This window comes from Polypterus senegalus, chromosome 11 (genome assembly GCF_016835505.1).
Source record: "Polypterus senegalus isolate Bchr_013 chromosome 11, ASM1683550v1, whole genome shotgun sequence".
NCBI classification, from domain to species: Eukaryota; Metazoa; Chordata; class Cladistia; order Polypteriformes; family Polypteridae; genus Polypterus; species Polypterus senegalus.
In genome coordinates this window covers 31,310,655-31,327,933 of record NC_053164.1, presented here as the reverse complement: position 1 = coordinate 31,327,933, position 17,279 = coordinate 31,310,655, and the positions used below count along the sequence as shown (strand labels likewise).

Below are 17,279 nucleotides of genomic sequence, written 5' to 3'. Positions count from 1 at the left end.
TCTAAGGTGTCTAATAGCCTGTGTTACCAATTAATGTGGTTATGTTATGTTTAAAGCTACTGCTGCTCACTTACATATTAGAACTTAACCTGGCTACAATTAGAAGCAATTGATGTATATACAGTAATTCATACTTTAACCTATACCAATTAGTGTATGTTTGCTGTACTCGGTCTATAAATTATGTATACTCAAACTTTGTAACTTCTACTAAAATCAAATTGTCTCTATAGGAATGCTGTGTAGTTAATTCTTTTCCATTTGCTCGTACCTTTCCTGATACTTATATTATTTTGATCTTCACACTTATTTCACATCACACAGAACCAGAAATGTGATTTTTCAGGCATTTTGAAGATTTTCTCCTATTGCAAACAATGTATTTAACAGAAGCAGTGTTTTTACATTAATTACATATAAGCAACAGATATTTGTGTACTTGATGACATAGCAGATAGTCTAGCAATTAGTTCTTTGTTTTCTATACAGTATAGAAAAAAGAATTGTGTTGGATTTGAAATTTAAACTTTTCTGGATTTTTTTCTCATTTAAGTAATTTTGGAATTCTACAGTATAATCTTAACCTTTGTTTAAATGTGTGTATGTATGTGTATCTTGCTTTAACTTTATTTACCAATCACATTTGATGCTTTTATTAGAATCAATAAACAAAAGAATCCAGTTTTGTAACTTCTTGTAGAGTGGCGCCGCCTTTGTCGTTTCATAATTATCTCTATTTACAGTTCTTGTCTAAAAACAATTGTTGGATAAATTGAATAAATCTTATATAGTTTATAAAATCATAATATTTACATATTAAAGTACTAAACTAATACAGATTAATTAATTTCTCCATCATCCCTGCCTAACTGACGTTTCATTGAAAGCTGGCTGAAATATCAGTATAATTGCATCCATTTGTTGTCTATTCATACCTTCAAACTGTGTTTTGATCGCTTTTAAGCTTATAAGCATTTGTGATAGCTTTCTTAGAATAAAGAGAATATTCCATAGCTATGACTTACATATTGTTGATACTGAGTTATAGGATATAGATCCTTATTTTTATTAAACTTATTTTTTTGTGAATCTTGATTGATTTTGATGTTGCAAGGTTACTTAGAGATTCTAGTTTGCATTATGAGTTCCTTTAAATTCTGAAACAACAATGGTGATTTGTTAAATTATTTTGTTGTTAAACTTAATAAAATCTTAATGAATGCTAGTTAAATACTCAACCCTCATTTGTACATTTTAGGTTTATTTTGCTATTTTCCTCTTTTCCAATATTTAAAAGCAATAATGTAAACTTATTTCATTTTTTTTTAATATTTCAGTGGACGAGGAGTTTGAAAGTGTGTCAACCAGTCTGCTGAAAAGAACCCAGGCCATGCTCAACAAATACCGACTTTTGCTATTTGAGGAGTCCAGGGTAATTTCCATACATGAACTTCTTTTTAGAAATGAATTTCACTTAAACTCAGTTTTCAGTTTTGAGATGTTTAGATTTGCATGTTTTTTTTTTTACTAGCTTCATAACTTGTTTCCTGATGTCTTGAAATCTCCATTAGCACATTAGTACAGCTACTCAAACAATATCAGGTTGTGTGTTGAAGATCCCCAACGTATTACTGTTAAGTAACATCCAAGATCCATCATACTAATTCTGTTGATACAGTGCATCTGGAAAGTATTCACAACGCATCACTTTTTCCACATTTTGTTATGTTACAGCCTTATTCCAAAATGGATTAAATTCATTTTTTTTCCTCAGAATTCTACACGCAACACCCCATAATGACAAAGTGAAAAAAGTTTACTTGAGGTTTTTGCAAATTTATTAAAAATAAAAAAACTGAGAAATCACATGTACATAAGTATTCACAGCCTTTGCTCAATACTTCTCGATGCACCTTTGGCAGCAATTACAGCCTCAAGTCTTTTTGAATATGATGCCACAAGCTTGGCACACCTATCCTTGGCCAGTTTCGCCCATTCCTGTTTGCAGCACCTCTCAAGCTCCATCAGGTTGAATGGGAAGCGTCGGTGCACAGCCATTTTAAGATCTCTCCAGAGATGTTCAATCGGATTGAAGTCTGGGCTCTGGCTGGGCCACTCAAGGGCATTCACTGAGTTGTACTGAAGCAACTCCTTTGATATATTGGCTATGTGCTTAGGGTCGTTGTCCTGCTGAAAGATGAACCGTCGCCCCAGTCTGAGGTCAAGAGCACTCTGAAGCAGGTTTTCATCCAGGATGTCTCTGTACGTTGCTGCAGTCATCTTTCCCTTTATCCTGACTAGTCTCCCAGTTCCTGCCGCTGAAAAACATCCCCACAGCATGATGCTGCCACCACCATGCTTCACTGTAGGGATGGTATTGGCCTGGTGATGAGCGGTGCCTAGTTTCCTCCAAACATGACGCCTGGCATTCACACCAAAGAGTTCAATCTTTGTCTCATCAGACCAGAGAATTTTGTTTCTCATGGTCTGAGAGTCCTTCAGGTGCCTTTTGGCAAACTCCAGGCGGGCTGCCATGTGCCTTTTACTAAGGAGTGGCTTCCGTCTGGCCACTCTACCATACAGTCCTGATTGGTGGATTGCTGCAGAAATGGTTGTCCTTCTGGAAGGTTCTCCTCTCTCCACAGAGGACCTCTGGAGCTCTGACAGAGTGACCATCGGGTTCTTGGTCATCTCCCTGACTAAAGTTTCTTGCACAGCTTCTCAGTTCCTTGGTGCACTCTAGTTCTGTTGTAACCTGTCATGATGCTACATCTCCTGTCTGTTCCAAACCGTACGCCAATGTCCCCTGTTTTCTGAGGAGGCCACCTTGTCACTTCTACTCCATAGTTACACATGTAGCTTTTTAAATTTTCCTATAGATATGGCAGTGTAACATTATCTTTGTCATTTGTTTTAATATGGATAATAACAGCTGCATCCACCTCTGCAATGGCCAGGAGTCAATTTATCAATCCAAGGATGTCTCCCATTTATCCATTAAGACGGTAACAAACTGTTATAAAACTCTGCTAGTGGAGCAAGCATGAGAGCCAGTCGTCATCCTCCTTTCACCCACTACCTAATAATTGATTTCCCCAAAATCACTATTTAGTCCTTTCAAAGGGATGACTGACTGTCAGTCATCTCCTCATGGTCCTAAAAACAGTTGCACACCTGTAACTCAAGGATTGATGTCCCTGTGCAGTATACACCTCTTACTTTGGTCTTTGGTCTGACTGTTACCCATTAACTCTATCTTTCTGGACTAAAGTCTCTTCCTGTGCCACTTTAGGGGTTCATACTCACTCCCTAAAAGAGATCTGGGCAAGATCTTCCAGTTCTCTAGAACAACACAAACTGTTCAGTGACCATGAGCTGATGGGGCTGGATTCGGTGACATCTCCTACAAAGGCATGCCACCTGAATGCAAATTTGTTTGGGTTCCTTTTTAAATGCCATTCAAAACAAAAAAAATAATTTTGACCATAAATAACATACTGTAGCTGTTTAATACATATTGAACCCATTTTCAGTACTCATTTTTGTTGTTAATACTTTAATTCTCCACACACATCCAACATTACTGCACTTTAACTGCTTGATTTCTATAGCTGTATCTGTGTATAACTATAGATGCAGTACAATAAAATACAGTAGAACTTTTTTTTGTATAGTGCTGTTCGGTTACTACAGGCACAGTGTGCTGTGGACAATTCTTAGTCAAGCTACAAGTATGGATAGTATAGATTATTACACACATATACAGATTTTTTTAAAACACACAGAACAACGTAGAAACTGAAATGGAAACCAACAATATCTTTCCAAAAATGTATTGGTGAACCATGGCCTATTGACAATGGAGGAGAATGAAACATACGGATATGTACATACTTTTACATTCATACTTCTTTAAAAAAACAAAATATACTGTATGTTTTAGTCACAAAGTACCAAAAATGTAACCATAAGGCAGATTTTGATAAAATTATATTAAGACCAAACATTTTATAGTATTTTGTGGTGAAGAACTTTGTTCTCCCGTTTACTTCTGTGACTGTCTCTCACTGCTTTCTTTCTTACTGTTCTAGCCCATTAAGCCTGCCCACATTATTTCTGATTGTGTCCTTTACTCTTGCTCTCCTTTTATCGTGGGTGCCCAACCTCTTCAGCTTGATATAACTGTCATGTCAGAATCATACATCCCCTTAATGTCAAACAAAAAAGTTATAGTAACAAATGCCGTCATTTAATTAAGCTTGTATACTCAAGCAACCTGTTTCTTCAAGTCCACAAAAAAGTATAATGATTACATACAAAATGTGCTTTGGACGGAACTCATATCCATGATTTCTCATAGCGTACACTGAAGCACCTGTTTATAAATATTGGAAACACTCATCTACTTTCCAGATCTTTTTCACTTGGCATGTTCAATCATGGAAACTACTGCCACTAATAAACTCATCAGTAAGCTGTAATGTAAATGGCCTTAAAATAAATAAAGGTGTAAATAACTAGGGTACACACTTAATGAACTTAGTTCTCTGAGCATTTTTAGAGCTTGGGGCATGCTAGTGAGATTGCTTGTGGAGGTTTTGTATCATAGGTTGTGAGGAAGAAGTCCAAGAGTGGTTTAACATATAATAATATCAACAGGCTGCAACTCTTGTGTGTTCATGTGCTGTAATTCAGATAAATTTTTGTGTGTTGTTTGCATGGCTTCTTACATTATCTTAAGGCATCATGACTCCAAAAATATTGTAATTTTTTTGGCAAGGCCATACTTTTGAATATACAACTTGTAAGTGATAACCAGCTTTTTTAGATAGTGTTTAATTGTACAGTATATGCGCTCTGTATATAATATATATATATATATATATAAGAAAACAGAGGAAAACAATTAAATGAAGACTTGGGGAGTCCACCCTGTATATTATAAGCACCACCAATAATGTGTTAGAGTAGTCATAAAGGACTGAGTCAAGGAGTTTGGTCTTGTCCGTTGTGAGAGATGGACGTCTGAAGCGTATCTCCGCTAGCAGCGGTGTTTTTTTCATATTATCTTCTTATTATCTTGAGATATCCTGTATTTATCCAACCTGCGGGTACTACTACAGTATATGCAAGCATATAATAAACATAGCCTACAAGAAAGGGATTCAGAAAAAAATGAAAACTAAAGCTACATCCAAGCTCAGATCGGCAAGTTCAAGCTCAAGGTATGGCCTTTCGGAGACTGACCTGGATCAGATGGGCGAAAGCCCAGACTCCTCGGGACCACAGTCCGCTATATCGTCTCCAGCTGAGAGCGAAATGGGGAGCGAATGTACGAGTGCGAGTGACGCAGCTCACCGATCGGAGGAGATTATCTTAAACTGGAAAAGGCCTTGCAGACTGTGCCTTAAACTACTCCATGCGAGCCGGGAACACTGGCTGTAATAGAGCTCACCGCCTCACCTACGGTGCACGAAAGCAGAAATTATCTGTCTGAACTGAAGGTCACGATCGCTGAGGTCAAGCAAGGTTCAAGCAAGAGATAAAGATATAAGGAAAAGCGAGAAGCCAAATGAGAAGGGCAAGGGAAAACGCAAATGAGAAGCTGCGACAGGACCTGCAGCAGGATAATAAAGACTTGGAGAAATGCATATGTATTCGCTTTGAGGCAGTCTTTAAAGATATACTGGGTAAAATTGAAGAGCACATTCAGGAAACCACGTCTAAACTGAGCACACTTGCTGATCAACTGGAGGATTTCAAGGAGACATTCACAACTTGGATTGAAACAGTCGAAAATGTAGCTGCCTGTGCTGAAGAAAAAGCAACAACTGCCAACTCTGAATGCAAAAAACTCGGGAGACAGACTTGCTGCTTTGGAAGATGGAAGCAGAAGGAATAATATTAGAATCGAAGGTCTACCTGAGAATCGAGAAAGTCCAAACCCAGTGAAATTCACAGCTGAACTATTTTCTGAAATAATTGGAGAGGACTTTAAAGCAGATTCTTATTGCGTACGCGGATCAAATACCATTAGACCTAGATCTTTTATTATTCGCTTTGAGAGATTATTATTTAAGCTAGAGGTGATGGCACTCCTCAGACACAAGCAAGAGATTATATATGAAAATAACCAAATTCGTATGTTCCCTGACTTCTCTCCAGCAACAGCTACTAAACATGCAGCCTTCTACAACATTAAACAGCAGTTATGGCAAGCCGATATCAAATACAGACTCTTGTACCCTGCCAAACTGAAAGTGGAATTGCAAGGTAAATTCTATGTCTTCGCCAGCAGGGAAGAAGCAGAAAAGGAATTAAGAAAGCTGATCCCGACATTATTCTGAAACACAATAGTGTGTCGTAGCCTGTCATGACATGGCAAGGATATATAACCTACTGTCTTATCTATTTGTTAAGTTATGGGTTTTATAATTATATATCTTCTTTATTACTTGGACGCTATCTGTTTATGTTTTAATTACAGTTATAGACGTTTGTGCTTAATTTTTTTTTTTTTTTTTTAATCTTATTTGTTTATTTTTTCTCTACCCTAAAGGAGACTGTTTAACATCATACCCTTGGTTTATTGTTATTATTGCATTAAGACTTACTATGCTTATTCTGGACAACTTTCTAACACCATTCCCTGGGTTTATTATACGGGTTTATTATCTTAATACATTAAGATTGCTGAAGATTATATATATTTTGAGTTCATAGTTTGTTAATGATTATATTTTAGGCATATTGTATTTAGACTATATTGGCAATAGCTATCTCTATTTTCTTAATCATAAAACGCCGCTGCGTGGGGGCTTGTTTTGGATGTGCTCTGTCTCTGGGTATGTCAGAGGACCGGGACTGCGTGAATTGAGGTCCAGCCTCACGTGAAGACGCAAAATGGGAGGGTGGGGTGGGTATAAGGGGGTAGAGAAAGAGAGCAGGCTATATCTATATATAATCTGTCCTTTTAATCCTTTTAATTAAAACTACCAACGTAACAATAGGCTGCATGGCAGTAACTCTTGGGGGAATAGGAAATTAAGGTTAAAGCTGTCTGTCAATTGCCAGTCAAGACTATAAAATGACATCAAAAGTTCAGAATCAATGTCTCCATGATGGGACAGTTAACTTTGTGAGTTGGAATGTTAAAGGCCTGAATCACGAATTAAAAAGAAAGAAAGTATTCTCTCACCTAACAGATTTAAATGCTAAAATAGTATTTTTACAGGAGACCCACTTACTAAGCAAGGATCAGTTCCGGCTGCAAAAGGACTGGACTGGCCAAATGTTCCATTCTAGCTTTACAAAGAAAACTAGAGGTGTGGGAATTCTCATACATAGAACAGCCTCATTTGTAGCATCAGATGTAGTATTGAATCCTGAAGGGAGATATGTGATGGTCATGGGCGACTTATCTAACTGTAAAATAATTTTGATAAATGCTTATGCACCTAATGTTGATGATAAGGAATTTATACAAAATTTATTTGCATCCATTCCCAATGTGAACACTCATAAAATTATAATGGCTGGGGACTTTAATTGTGTTTTAAATCCACTCTTAGATAGGACTTCTATCACAATGGGGATGACATCTAACACTGCAAAGATAATTACAAAGTTTATAACTGATCACAACTTATCAGACCCCTGGAGGTTTTTAAACGTTATCAGAATTACTAGATGTTATAAAGTCACTTCAAGGCGGGAAAGCAGCAGGCCTTGATGGCTACCCTGCAGAATTTTATAAGAAATTCTCCGCTCAGCTAGCTCCCCTCCTATTAGCAACATTTACAGAAGCCAGAGACAATCAAACTCTTCCTGAAACTTTTCGCCAAGCATTAATCACTGTTTTTCCTAAACAAAATAAGGACTTATTACAATGTGCATCATACAGACCAATTTCACTTTTGAATAATGACGTTAAGATACTCTCAAAAATCATAGCTAGAAGGATGGAGAAAGTGCTCCCTTCTGTAATATCACAAGATCAAACTGGATTTATCAAGAGTCGACACTTATCTTCCAATCTTCGACGCCTATTTAATGTAATATACTCACCAACTAATTCAAACACCCCAGAAATAATATCATTGGATGCAGAAAAAGCATTTGACATGATTGAATGGAAATACCTTTTTACTACACTGGAGAAATTTGGGTTTGGCCCGAACATTTGTGCATGGATCAAACTACTGTATACCAATCCAGAAGCTTCAATTTGTATCAACAACATTTGTTCAGACTACTTTAAACTAGAATGTGGTGCCAGACAAGGATGCCCCTTATCACCGCTACTGTTTGCAATCGCCATTAAACCACTGGCGGTTCACTGTCGTAATACAGATCAGATAAAGGGGATTATCAGAGAAGGACTGGAACAGAAAATTTCTCTATATGCAAATGATATGGTATATATCAGACCCACAAAATTCTGTCCCTGCAGTCTTAACAGCACTCACAGAATTTTAAAAGATCTCTGGTCTCAGAATTAATTTGAATAAAAGTGTACTCTTTCCAGTGAATTCTCAAGCATATAATATTAGGTTAGACACCTTACCTTTTATCATTGCAGATTAGTTTAAATACCTAGGGGTAAACATCACAAGTAAACATAAAGCTCTTTATCAACAAAATTTTGTCGTCTGCATGGAAACAATTAAGCAACACTTGCATAGATGGTCGATCCTTCGTCTCACTCTAGCTGGAACAATTAACACTGTTAAGATGAATATTCTTCCTAAGCTTCTTTTTTTATTTCAAAACATTCCAATATACATTAATAAATATTATTTTAAGCAATTAGATTCAACAGTAACCTTATTTATTTGGAACTTGAAACATCCATGTATCCAAAGAGCAACCCTACAAAGACCAAAGGCAGACGGTGGCATGGCCCTACCTAACTTTCAGTTTTATTACTGGGCAGCAAACATACAAGCTATAAAAAAGTGGATACAAATAGATTAACATACATAGGCCTGGTCCGCATTAGAACTAAAATCCTGCAGTACTTCTTTATGTTCCCTGCTCTGTGCCACAAGAAATGCAAGTTATCGGCAATATACAGGTGCCGGTCATAAAATTAGAATATCATGACAAAGTTGATTTATTTCAGTAATTCCATTCAAAAAGTGAAACTTGTATATTAGATTCATTCATTACACACAGACTGATGTATTTTAAATGTTTATTTCTTTTAATTTTGATGATTATATCTGACAACTAATGAAAGTCCCAAATTCAGTATCTCGGGAAAATTAGAATATTGTGAAAAGGTTCAATATTGAAGACACCTGGTGCCACACTCTAATCAGCTAATTAACTCAAAACACCTGCAAAAGCCTTTAAATTGTCTCTCAGTCTAGTTCTGTAGGCTACACAATCATGGGGAAGACTTCTGTCTTGACAGTTGTCCAAAAGACAACCATTGACACCTTGCACAAGGAGTACAAGACACAAAAGGTCATTGCTAAAGAGGCTGGCTGTTCACAGAGCTCTGTGTCCAAGCACATTAACAGAGAGGCAAAGGGAAGGACAAGATATGGTAGAAAAAAACTGTACAAGCAATAGGGATAACCGCACCCTGGAGAGGATTGTGAAACAAAACCCATTCAAAACTGTCGGGGAGATTCACAAAGAGTGGACTGCAGCTGGAGTCAGTGCTTCAAGAACCACCACGCACAGATTTATGCAAGACACGGGTTTCAGCTGTCGCATTCCTTGTGTCAAGCCACTCTTAAACAAGAGACAGCGTCAGAAGTGTCTCGCCTGGGCTAAAGACAAAACTGCTGCTGAGTGGTCCAAACTTATGTTCTCTGATGGAAGTAAATTTTGCATTTCCTTTGGAAATTAAGGTCCCAGAGTCTGGAGGAAGAAAGGAGAGGCACCAAATCCACTTGCTTGAGGTCCAGTGTAAAGTTTCCACAGTCAGTGATGGTTTGGGGTGCCATGTCATCTGCTGGTGTTGGTCCATTGTGTTTTCTGAGGTCCAAGGTCAACACAGCCATAACACCTGAGCAGTGCCACAGACTGATCGACTCCATGCCACACCGCATTGCTGCAGTAATCCAGGCCAAAGGAGCCCCAACTAAATATTGAGTGCTGTACATGCTCATACTTTTCATGTTCATACCTTTCAGTTGGCCAACATTTACAAAAATCCTTTTTTTGCACTGGTCTTAATTGATATTATAATTTTCCGAGATACTGAATTTGGGACTTTCATTAGTTGTCAGTTATAATCATCAAAATTAAAAGAAATAAACATTTGAAATACATCAGTCTGTGTGTAATGAATGAATCTAATATACAAGTTTCACTTTTTGAATGGAATTACTCAAATAAATCAACTTTGTCATGATATTCTAATTTTATGACTGGTACCTGTACTAATAACCCAATGATGCTTCACTCACTCAGAATATGGAACCAATGTAGAAAACATTTTAAGATGGAGAAGGTTTTATCTGTGGCACCTCTGCAAGAGAACCACCTCTTTCAACCTTCACAAACATATGCAGTTTTTAATATCTGGAAAAAAATTGGGATTCACTTGCTTAGAGATCTTTATATAGACAACATCTTTGCATCCTATGAACAATTACATTCCAAATTTAACATTCCAGCTACACATTTCTTTCACTGTCTTCAAATTCAGAACTTTGTTAAACAGAACCTGCCCGATTTTCCTCATATTGCACCCTTGTCCATGCTGGATAAAATATTGCTCAATTTCAAGGACTCCGACACCATCTCTGCAATATCTAAAATTATTTTACAGTCCCTCCCTTTCAAAGATCCAAGAGGACACTGGGAAAAAGATCTCTTAATCAATATATGAGAAAGGGAGTGGAAAATAGCAATGCAGAGAATTCACTCGAGTACCATATGCACAAAGCATACAATTATTCAACTCAAAATTATATATCGAGCACATCTGTCTCTCCTAAAACTCCCCAAAAGGTTTCCAGGGCAAGATCCAACCTGCGAACGCTGCAATCAGGTCCCAGCCTCACTGGGTCACATGTTTTGGTCCTGCAGCAAATTAACATCATTCTGGACCAAAATTTTTAATTACCTTTCAGGCAGCCTTGGTCTCACAATCCCTCCTAACCCATTAATAGTTGTGTTTGTGGTTTTTCCAAATGGGTTTAAAGTGGAGAAAGACAAACAAACTGATTGCATTCACTACACTATTGGCACGCAGACTTATTTTGCTAAACTGGAAGAATCCTACTCTCCTCTTTTAAGTCAGTGGGAAACTGATGTTTTATACTATCTGAAATTGGAAAAAATCAAATACTCAGTTTGAGGATCTGTACACATTTTTTTCAAAACATGGCAGGATGTAATCAGTAATATTTTAGAATAAGCTCTTAAAGCACAGAGGAAGCAATTATTTCTGGATTTCTTTTTCTTCTCCATTCATCTCCATTGGCTTATCAAACTAATCAATTTAGGTATGTTTACAAGCCTTAAGTGTTACTCTGTTGACCATGCTCTCTCTCAGGGGTAGGGGTTGACTTGTTCTCTATCCTACTTTTTGTAAAAATATATTGATTTGTATGGAATGAGAGACTGAATAGGAGAGGGAAAGATTGGGTTTTATAGTTGGAGGACAGGAAGTGGTGGAATCTCAGGTGGAAATGAGGTCTGCAGGAGGGCATGTTGTGGAAGTATGAGTTGTCTTAGGTGGGCATTCCTTCTGGTGTTTTGTGGAAGAGGGAAAAAAGGCATTAATACTGTTCGTCAACCCCTGGCTCTGCCATCTTACTCACAGCTAAACCCTTAGACTGCCTCCCATGTGCATGTGTGTAATTATATATACACACACACACACACATTAATTTTGTCAATTCCCAAGGAGAAATTCTATTCATATGACAATTAGGGCATCTGAGCACAGGGTCAGCTTTTATGAATAATTTTTTAGCTAAATCCATAAAACTTGTTGTATTTTGATGTTGTTTGAACAAAAATAATCACTATTTTTGGGTCCCTGAAACGTAAAAAAAAATAACTAGATGTTCTTGTTACAAAAACTTTCATTGTGAAGTGGTTTTCAGGAATGGATTAGCTTCATTATGTAGTGGAAACTTACACATGGTTATATTTTTGAGTGTGTGTTTTGAGATTTCACTTCTATTGTTGTTTGTTCATTTTTTTTTTCCCAAATCTTTCTTCTCACAGAGGCTTGGGCCCTCAGCTGAAATGGTCATGATTGACCGGATGTTCATTCAGGAAGAAAAGACAGCACTTTCTCAGGACAAAGTATTAGCAAAAGAAAAACCAGGTCAGTAAACATTTGACTTTTACTGAATAACTGTTTGAAATGTTTGTAACAAATACTTTATACCTTAATAACCATCCATTCCATACCAGAATTGTTATACCAACACATCACTAGCTGCTTTGACACTTGTGAATGTAATGTCCTATTTGAGGGCTCTTTGCTTTTGTGATTTTTAGCTTCACGTTTGAATGGATAATGAACTGGAGAATTTAACAGATTAATTTAGTTTGAGGGTTAGAGACATGCATATTGAAAAGACTGTTTTTGATTAAAGAGAAGAATGGAACTATTTTAAGCACATTTAAATGTACGGCATTAATAAACAGTTTGCTGCACGATAAAAGTACAGAATGAAATTCTTTGGCATTTTTTTGAAATTGAGGTTTATATCTCTTATGTCTGGCAGGCAGTGTTGCACAGTGGTTTAAGCTTTGAACTTCAGACTCTGAGAATGTGGGTTAAAATCCCGCCACTGACACTGTGTGACCCTGAGCAAGTAATTTCACCTTCTTGTGCTCCAATTGGAGGAAAAAAAGGAAATGTCTGACTTGGCTTACATAGCCCTACTCTCACAACGTAAAGGACTCTGTTTTTTCAATTTTTATTTGTACTACTTTGTACATTGGGTGTATCCCAGTCTGTAAGTGTTTGTTGCCATCAGAGGGGAGGGCTTAATAAAGGAGGTACTCCATTTAGAATGAGTATAAGTCAGAGCATTTTGCCTTTTGCAAAGTGCAAAACATCTACCATATTCTCAAATAGAAATGTGTCAGCAGGGTAAAACTGGTAAGAATATTTGGATATGTTGATGTACAGTTACTTTACCTTTTTATACTCTTTTACATTCGTACTTTCTGGAAGACCAACATAAATTATATTTTAGGTTTTAGGTATAAGGTACCACATAAGGTATAAAAATGCTGTCCAAGGGGAAAATCCAGCTAACCTATCAATGCCAAACATTTCATTAAACAAAATACATTCATTCAGGAACAATGGATAGTGAAATTTACTGTCTTGAACAAATGTTATAAGGTATAAATCTGAAAAGGAACTTTCTCTTGTTCATACCTGGTTGGCTCTGTCTTTCTAATTTGCACCCTTTGTAATTGATGGCAACAACTCACAGTGAAACTAACTTGACATATTCCAAGAAAACTATGAAAAGGCCTTTTGTTACATATTAAGTTACTTGTTTAGGGCCAATGCATGAAACAGTGGTGGAATCTCAACCAGCACCATAAACATTTTCAAACTGCTGCCTTATTTACAAAATAACGTAATCGTCATCCAGGTGTAATTTTAATTGATTTATCATGGTAACAAATCTGCTTATATTCCATCAGAGCTTTAAAGCTGTTTCAGAGTTGGCAGAGTAACTCTGATGCACTGTATACTAGTGATAGTGATGATCTTAGTAAAAAGTAAGCTTCAGTGTGCAACAACTTGTGTTCATAACTTTTTTCTTATTCTTGTACAGATGAGTTTGTGCTGCATTCCTGTACCCCACATAACCTCTCTACCTCCTCCAGTTGCCTCCCTGCTCATCGGTCTGCTCTGCTATCAGAAACCAGCAGTTCATCCACATCTGAATGCTCTAAAGGCCTTGGGTCAAGCACCAGCTCTTCAGCCAGTACAAGTGGAGGCAGCAACAGTAGCAGTTGTGCACCCTGCATAACCCCTTCCTTGGTCACACCAACCAAATTGGTCATCAAGCACAGTGGAGGAGCTTCACCTTCAGTTTCCTGGGCGCGGGCTACACCTCCACCTTCCTTGACCACCTCAGTAGAGGTGGATGAGGACACCTTACCATCCCGAAGTAAGCCTCCTATCAAAACCTATGAGGCCCGCAGGCGGATCGCATTAAAACTAAAAATCAAGCAGGAGGCAGGGCTCAGTAAAGTGGTTCATAACACTGCATTAGATCCCACTCCTCAGCCTGTGCCTCCAACAACCCAACATACTTCAAGAGTCCCAGCACAGCCTCATAAACAGAACCCACTTTCCCCTGTCACAGGGAGTGCAGTTTGTAGCACTGAGACTGTACCCACTTCCACAGTCATCCGTGCCCCTTCTAACAACAATGTTGCTGTGACTGTTTCCTGTACTTCTGCAATGGCATCAGGCACCACTACAGTAATAACAACTCAAACATCTTCAACAACGCCGTCTAGCCAAATGAATGGAACACTTGAACATCCTGCAGATAGGAAGCCGACACCCACATCTTGTCGGCTCCCCTTGCGCAAAACTTATCGGGAGAATGTGAGTCCAGTACGACCTGGGCCTGACAGCAAAACGGGTGGGTGCGGATTTGGAATTGGTGCGAGTGGAGATGGGGTTGAAGCTGTGAGTCGTCCACACAATTCTTCACTTCATCAGAGGCCATCATTGCCACAAAGACCGCTGCCACCATCAGAGATTACAAGGAATGAAGAGGATGAAGATTTTGACAGCTCAAGGACAGTCATTGCCAGTGTAAAGCTGGAAAAGAAGGCGCTTTCAGTTGGAAAGGGGCGACCCAAAATGTTTGAAGGGGATAGGGCTATTCCCAAGCAGCAACAGCAGGACGATTCAGGGCTCATGAAGGAGCTTGCAGAGGTTCAAGAGGAGTTTTACCGTGGGATAATAAAGCAGGAGCCACCAGATAATTACAGCGGTGGAGGGGACAGCCGCTGTACCACTGGCTCCAGTATGACTGTAGCTGGGACGTCTTCTCCGGGTGATCTTCCCTGGGAAGTGTCCCTGCCCACTGCTGCCAAGCGGAGGAAATCTGAGTCTCTGGATGTGGACAATGCCAGCTTCTCCAGTGACAGCCCTCCGGACGATATTCTCAAAGAGCATCTCCAGTGCGCCATTGACAGTATCCTGAACTTACAGCAGGGGCAGGGACCCCCTGCCCACCCCACTGCAACCTCTGGAGCTGTTGGTGGGGCTTCATCTGCTGATGGAGAGTCAGGAGGTGGTGGACGAATACAGCGATCCTCCTCCACCTCATACCGTCCTTCCCATCCTCATAGGCAAGTAGGAGATCCCTACTCATCACAAAATCAGAATGGGGGTCTTGGAGCACGGACGCATAATAGATAACAGGCTCTGTTCTGCCTGTACTTCTGTCCAGCAGTCTGACAAGCTCGCCAGACTGTCTCTTCCTGAGGCAGTGTGATGAACTGACTCCAGGGTTTCATTTTATGAGATTGGGTTGAGGGAAGTGGGAAACAAATGGAGGATGAGCTTATGTCTGAGGAATATCTGGAATGAGATGAAGTAACCTGTGGCTTTGAAGGGTGTACTTTTTGTGGGTGGGGTAATAGGGGAGTCCATGTGCTTTCTGTTCTTGTTGACTCCTTTTCCCCCATCACATTCAAACAACAAAACAAAGCCAGTGTATGGGAGCAGAAGGTAGCAAGTCAAGAACAAAACTGGTTAAATGAAGGTCCCAGTGTAGAATGGGTGGCTGTGGTGTAATTCCCTCCATTGGCCACCTCCCACAATGCATGTCTGTGCCACACTGTTCTGGATTTCTCTTAGTGCTGTCCAGATTCCATAGACTGCCCTTTTGAAGGGCGTAAGCTGGAAAGTGGTACAGAGTGCATTAAAGATTTTTCTACCTCCACCCTTCTCCTATGATAAAGATGCTATGCGATGACCAAGCCTTTTCCTTCACATCACAGCAGCACTCACACATTCTTGCAATTATGTTCTGTGTCAAGATGGGGTCCAGCCATACCCATGCAAGCTGACTGAGATATTCTTCCTTTGAAGCCAATCAAGCATTCACCATGGACTAATTCCACCAGGCAGAAATTTCAGTCAAGGTGCTCCTCAGTTGTGCACCTGGAGAGCTCCTGTCCCCATTTTCTTCTCTTTCAGAATGGTGAACTCATAAACTTTACCATTCTGTTATTCATCTTTCGGTTCCCAGGAACCAGAAGTTTGGGTTTCTTAGGTTAGAGAAAGTCGTCTAGGGGATATATGGTCTGCGTGACATTGTATGATGAGTAGGTAAAGAAGTTTCCAACACTAAACCAGATCTCTGTGCCAGTGGCTGAACTGTGCCCCCAACCCCGTGCCAATTTGTAGCTGCAGCTCTTGAACAAACCTGTGTTGGCCAGTTTCCTGAGCAAGTCTCTCTTTCATAGATTATTTCTGATGGCATATACTCTTAGCAGACACAGTCCTGCTGGTGAAATGTTGTGGTGCCTCAAGTGCTAGCAGGGAATTTAAAATAAACACAATCACATTGTGTATTTCAGTGTAACAACACTGCCCCAAAGTCCCATCCTCACACACACACACACACATTGGTAATGTACCATTTGTGTTGAAAGATGTACACAAAACATCTGAAGGGTAATAAAATTGCCATACGTTAGACAACTGAGCAGCATAGCCATGCACGTTTGATTAGATCTTCTCGTGTCTGCCATTCATTTTTAAATTCACCAGCAGAGGGCATTGTTTTGACTTAAAAATAAATTTAATATTTGTAAATGTATGAAATGTAGAAAAGATAACTTTTTATGAAGCAAACATTTCATATAATTACTTGACAAAAAAAGTAGCAAATAAATACTAAAGGGCCATGCAAATGCATTACACACAATAAACATTTGTGGGGAAAAATATAATGGTTGAATTCTGATGGCCACATGGTCCCGTTTAAATGAATTTGTGTCTTTCATATGCACACTTCTATGTTAAATTACATATTTAGAGACATAATATTTTAAGGCAATCACATTTTGGGAGTTTTTTTTACTAAAAATGCTTAGTTTGATTGGCCTATTGTTTTGTTTTTTTTATTTATTTTTTTATATAAATATTTCAAGTGGTAGATTCTCCTAATGGTGAGTGTAATTTAGCAACTTTCACACTGGCAACTGTATTCTTGCTCTGCTTACTTTCTTTATGTTTGTTCATTACAGTGTGTGAGTGTGTGTGTGTGTGCGCACATGCATGTATTTTTGTCATCACA

General features: G+C 38.7%; 1 protein-coding gene across 5 annotated transcripts in view; it reads left to right on the top strand.

The window, feature by feature from the left end:
* Positions 1-17,055, top strand: part of bicra (BRD4 interacting chromatin remodeling complex associated protein) — a 147,001-nt gene extending 129,946 nt beyond the window's left edge. For all 5 annotated transcript variants that reach the window (XM_039768278.1, XM_039768281.1, XM_039768277.1 and 2 more), the window contains 3 exons: positions 1,338-1,432; positions 12,199-12,301; positions 13,782-17,055. In XM_039768278.1, the coding sequence (XP_039624212.1) occupies positions 1,338-1,432; positions 12,199-12,301; positions 13,782-15,391 (1,808 nt within the window). In that variant the 3' untranslated portion in view covers positions 15,392-17,055. The remainder of the gene's footprint in view (positions 1-1,337; positions 1,433-12,198; positions 12,302-13,781) is intronic.
* Positions 17,056-17,279: the final 224 nt, after the last annotated feature.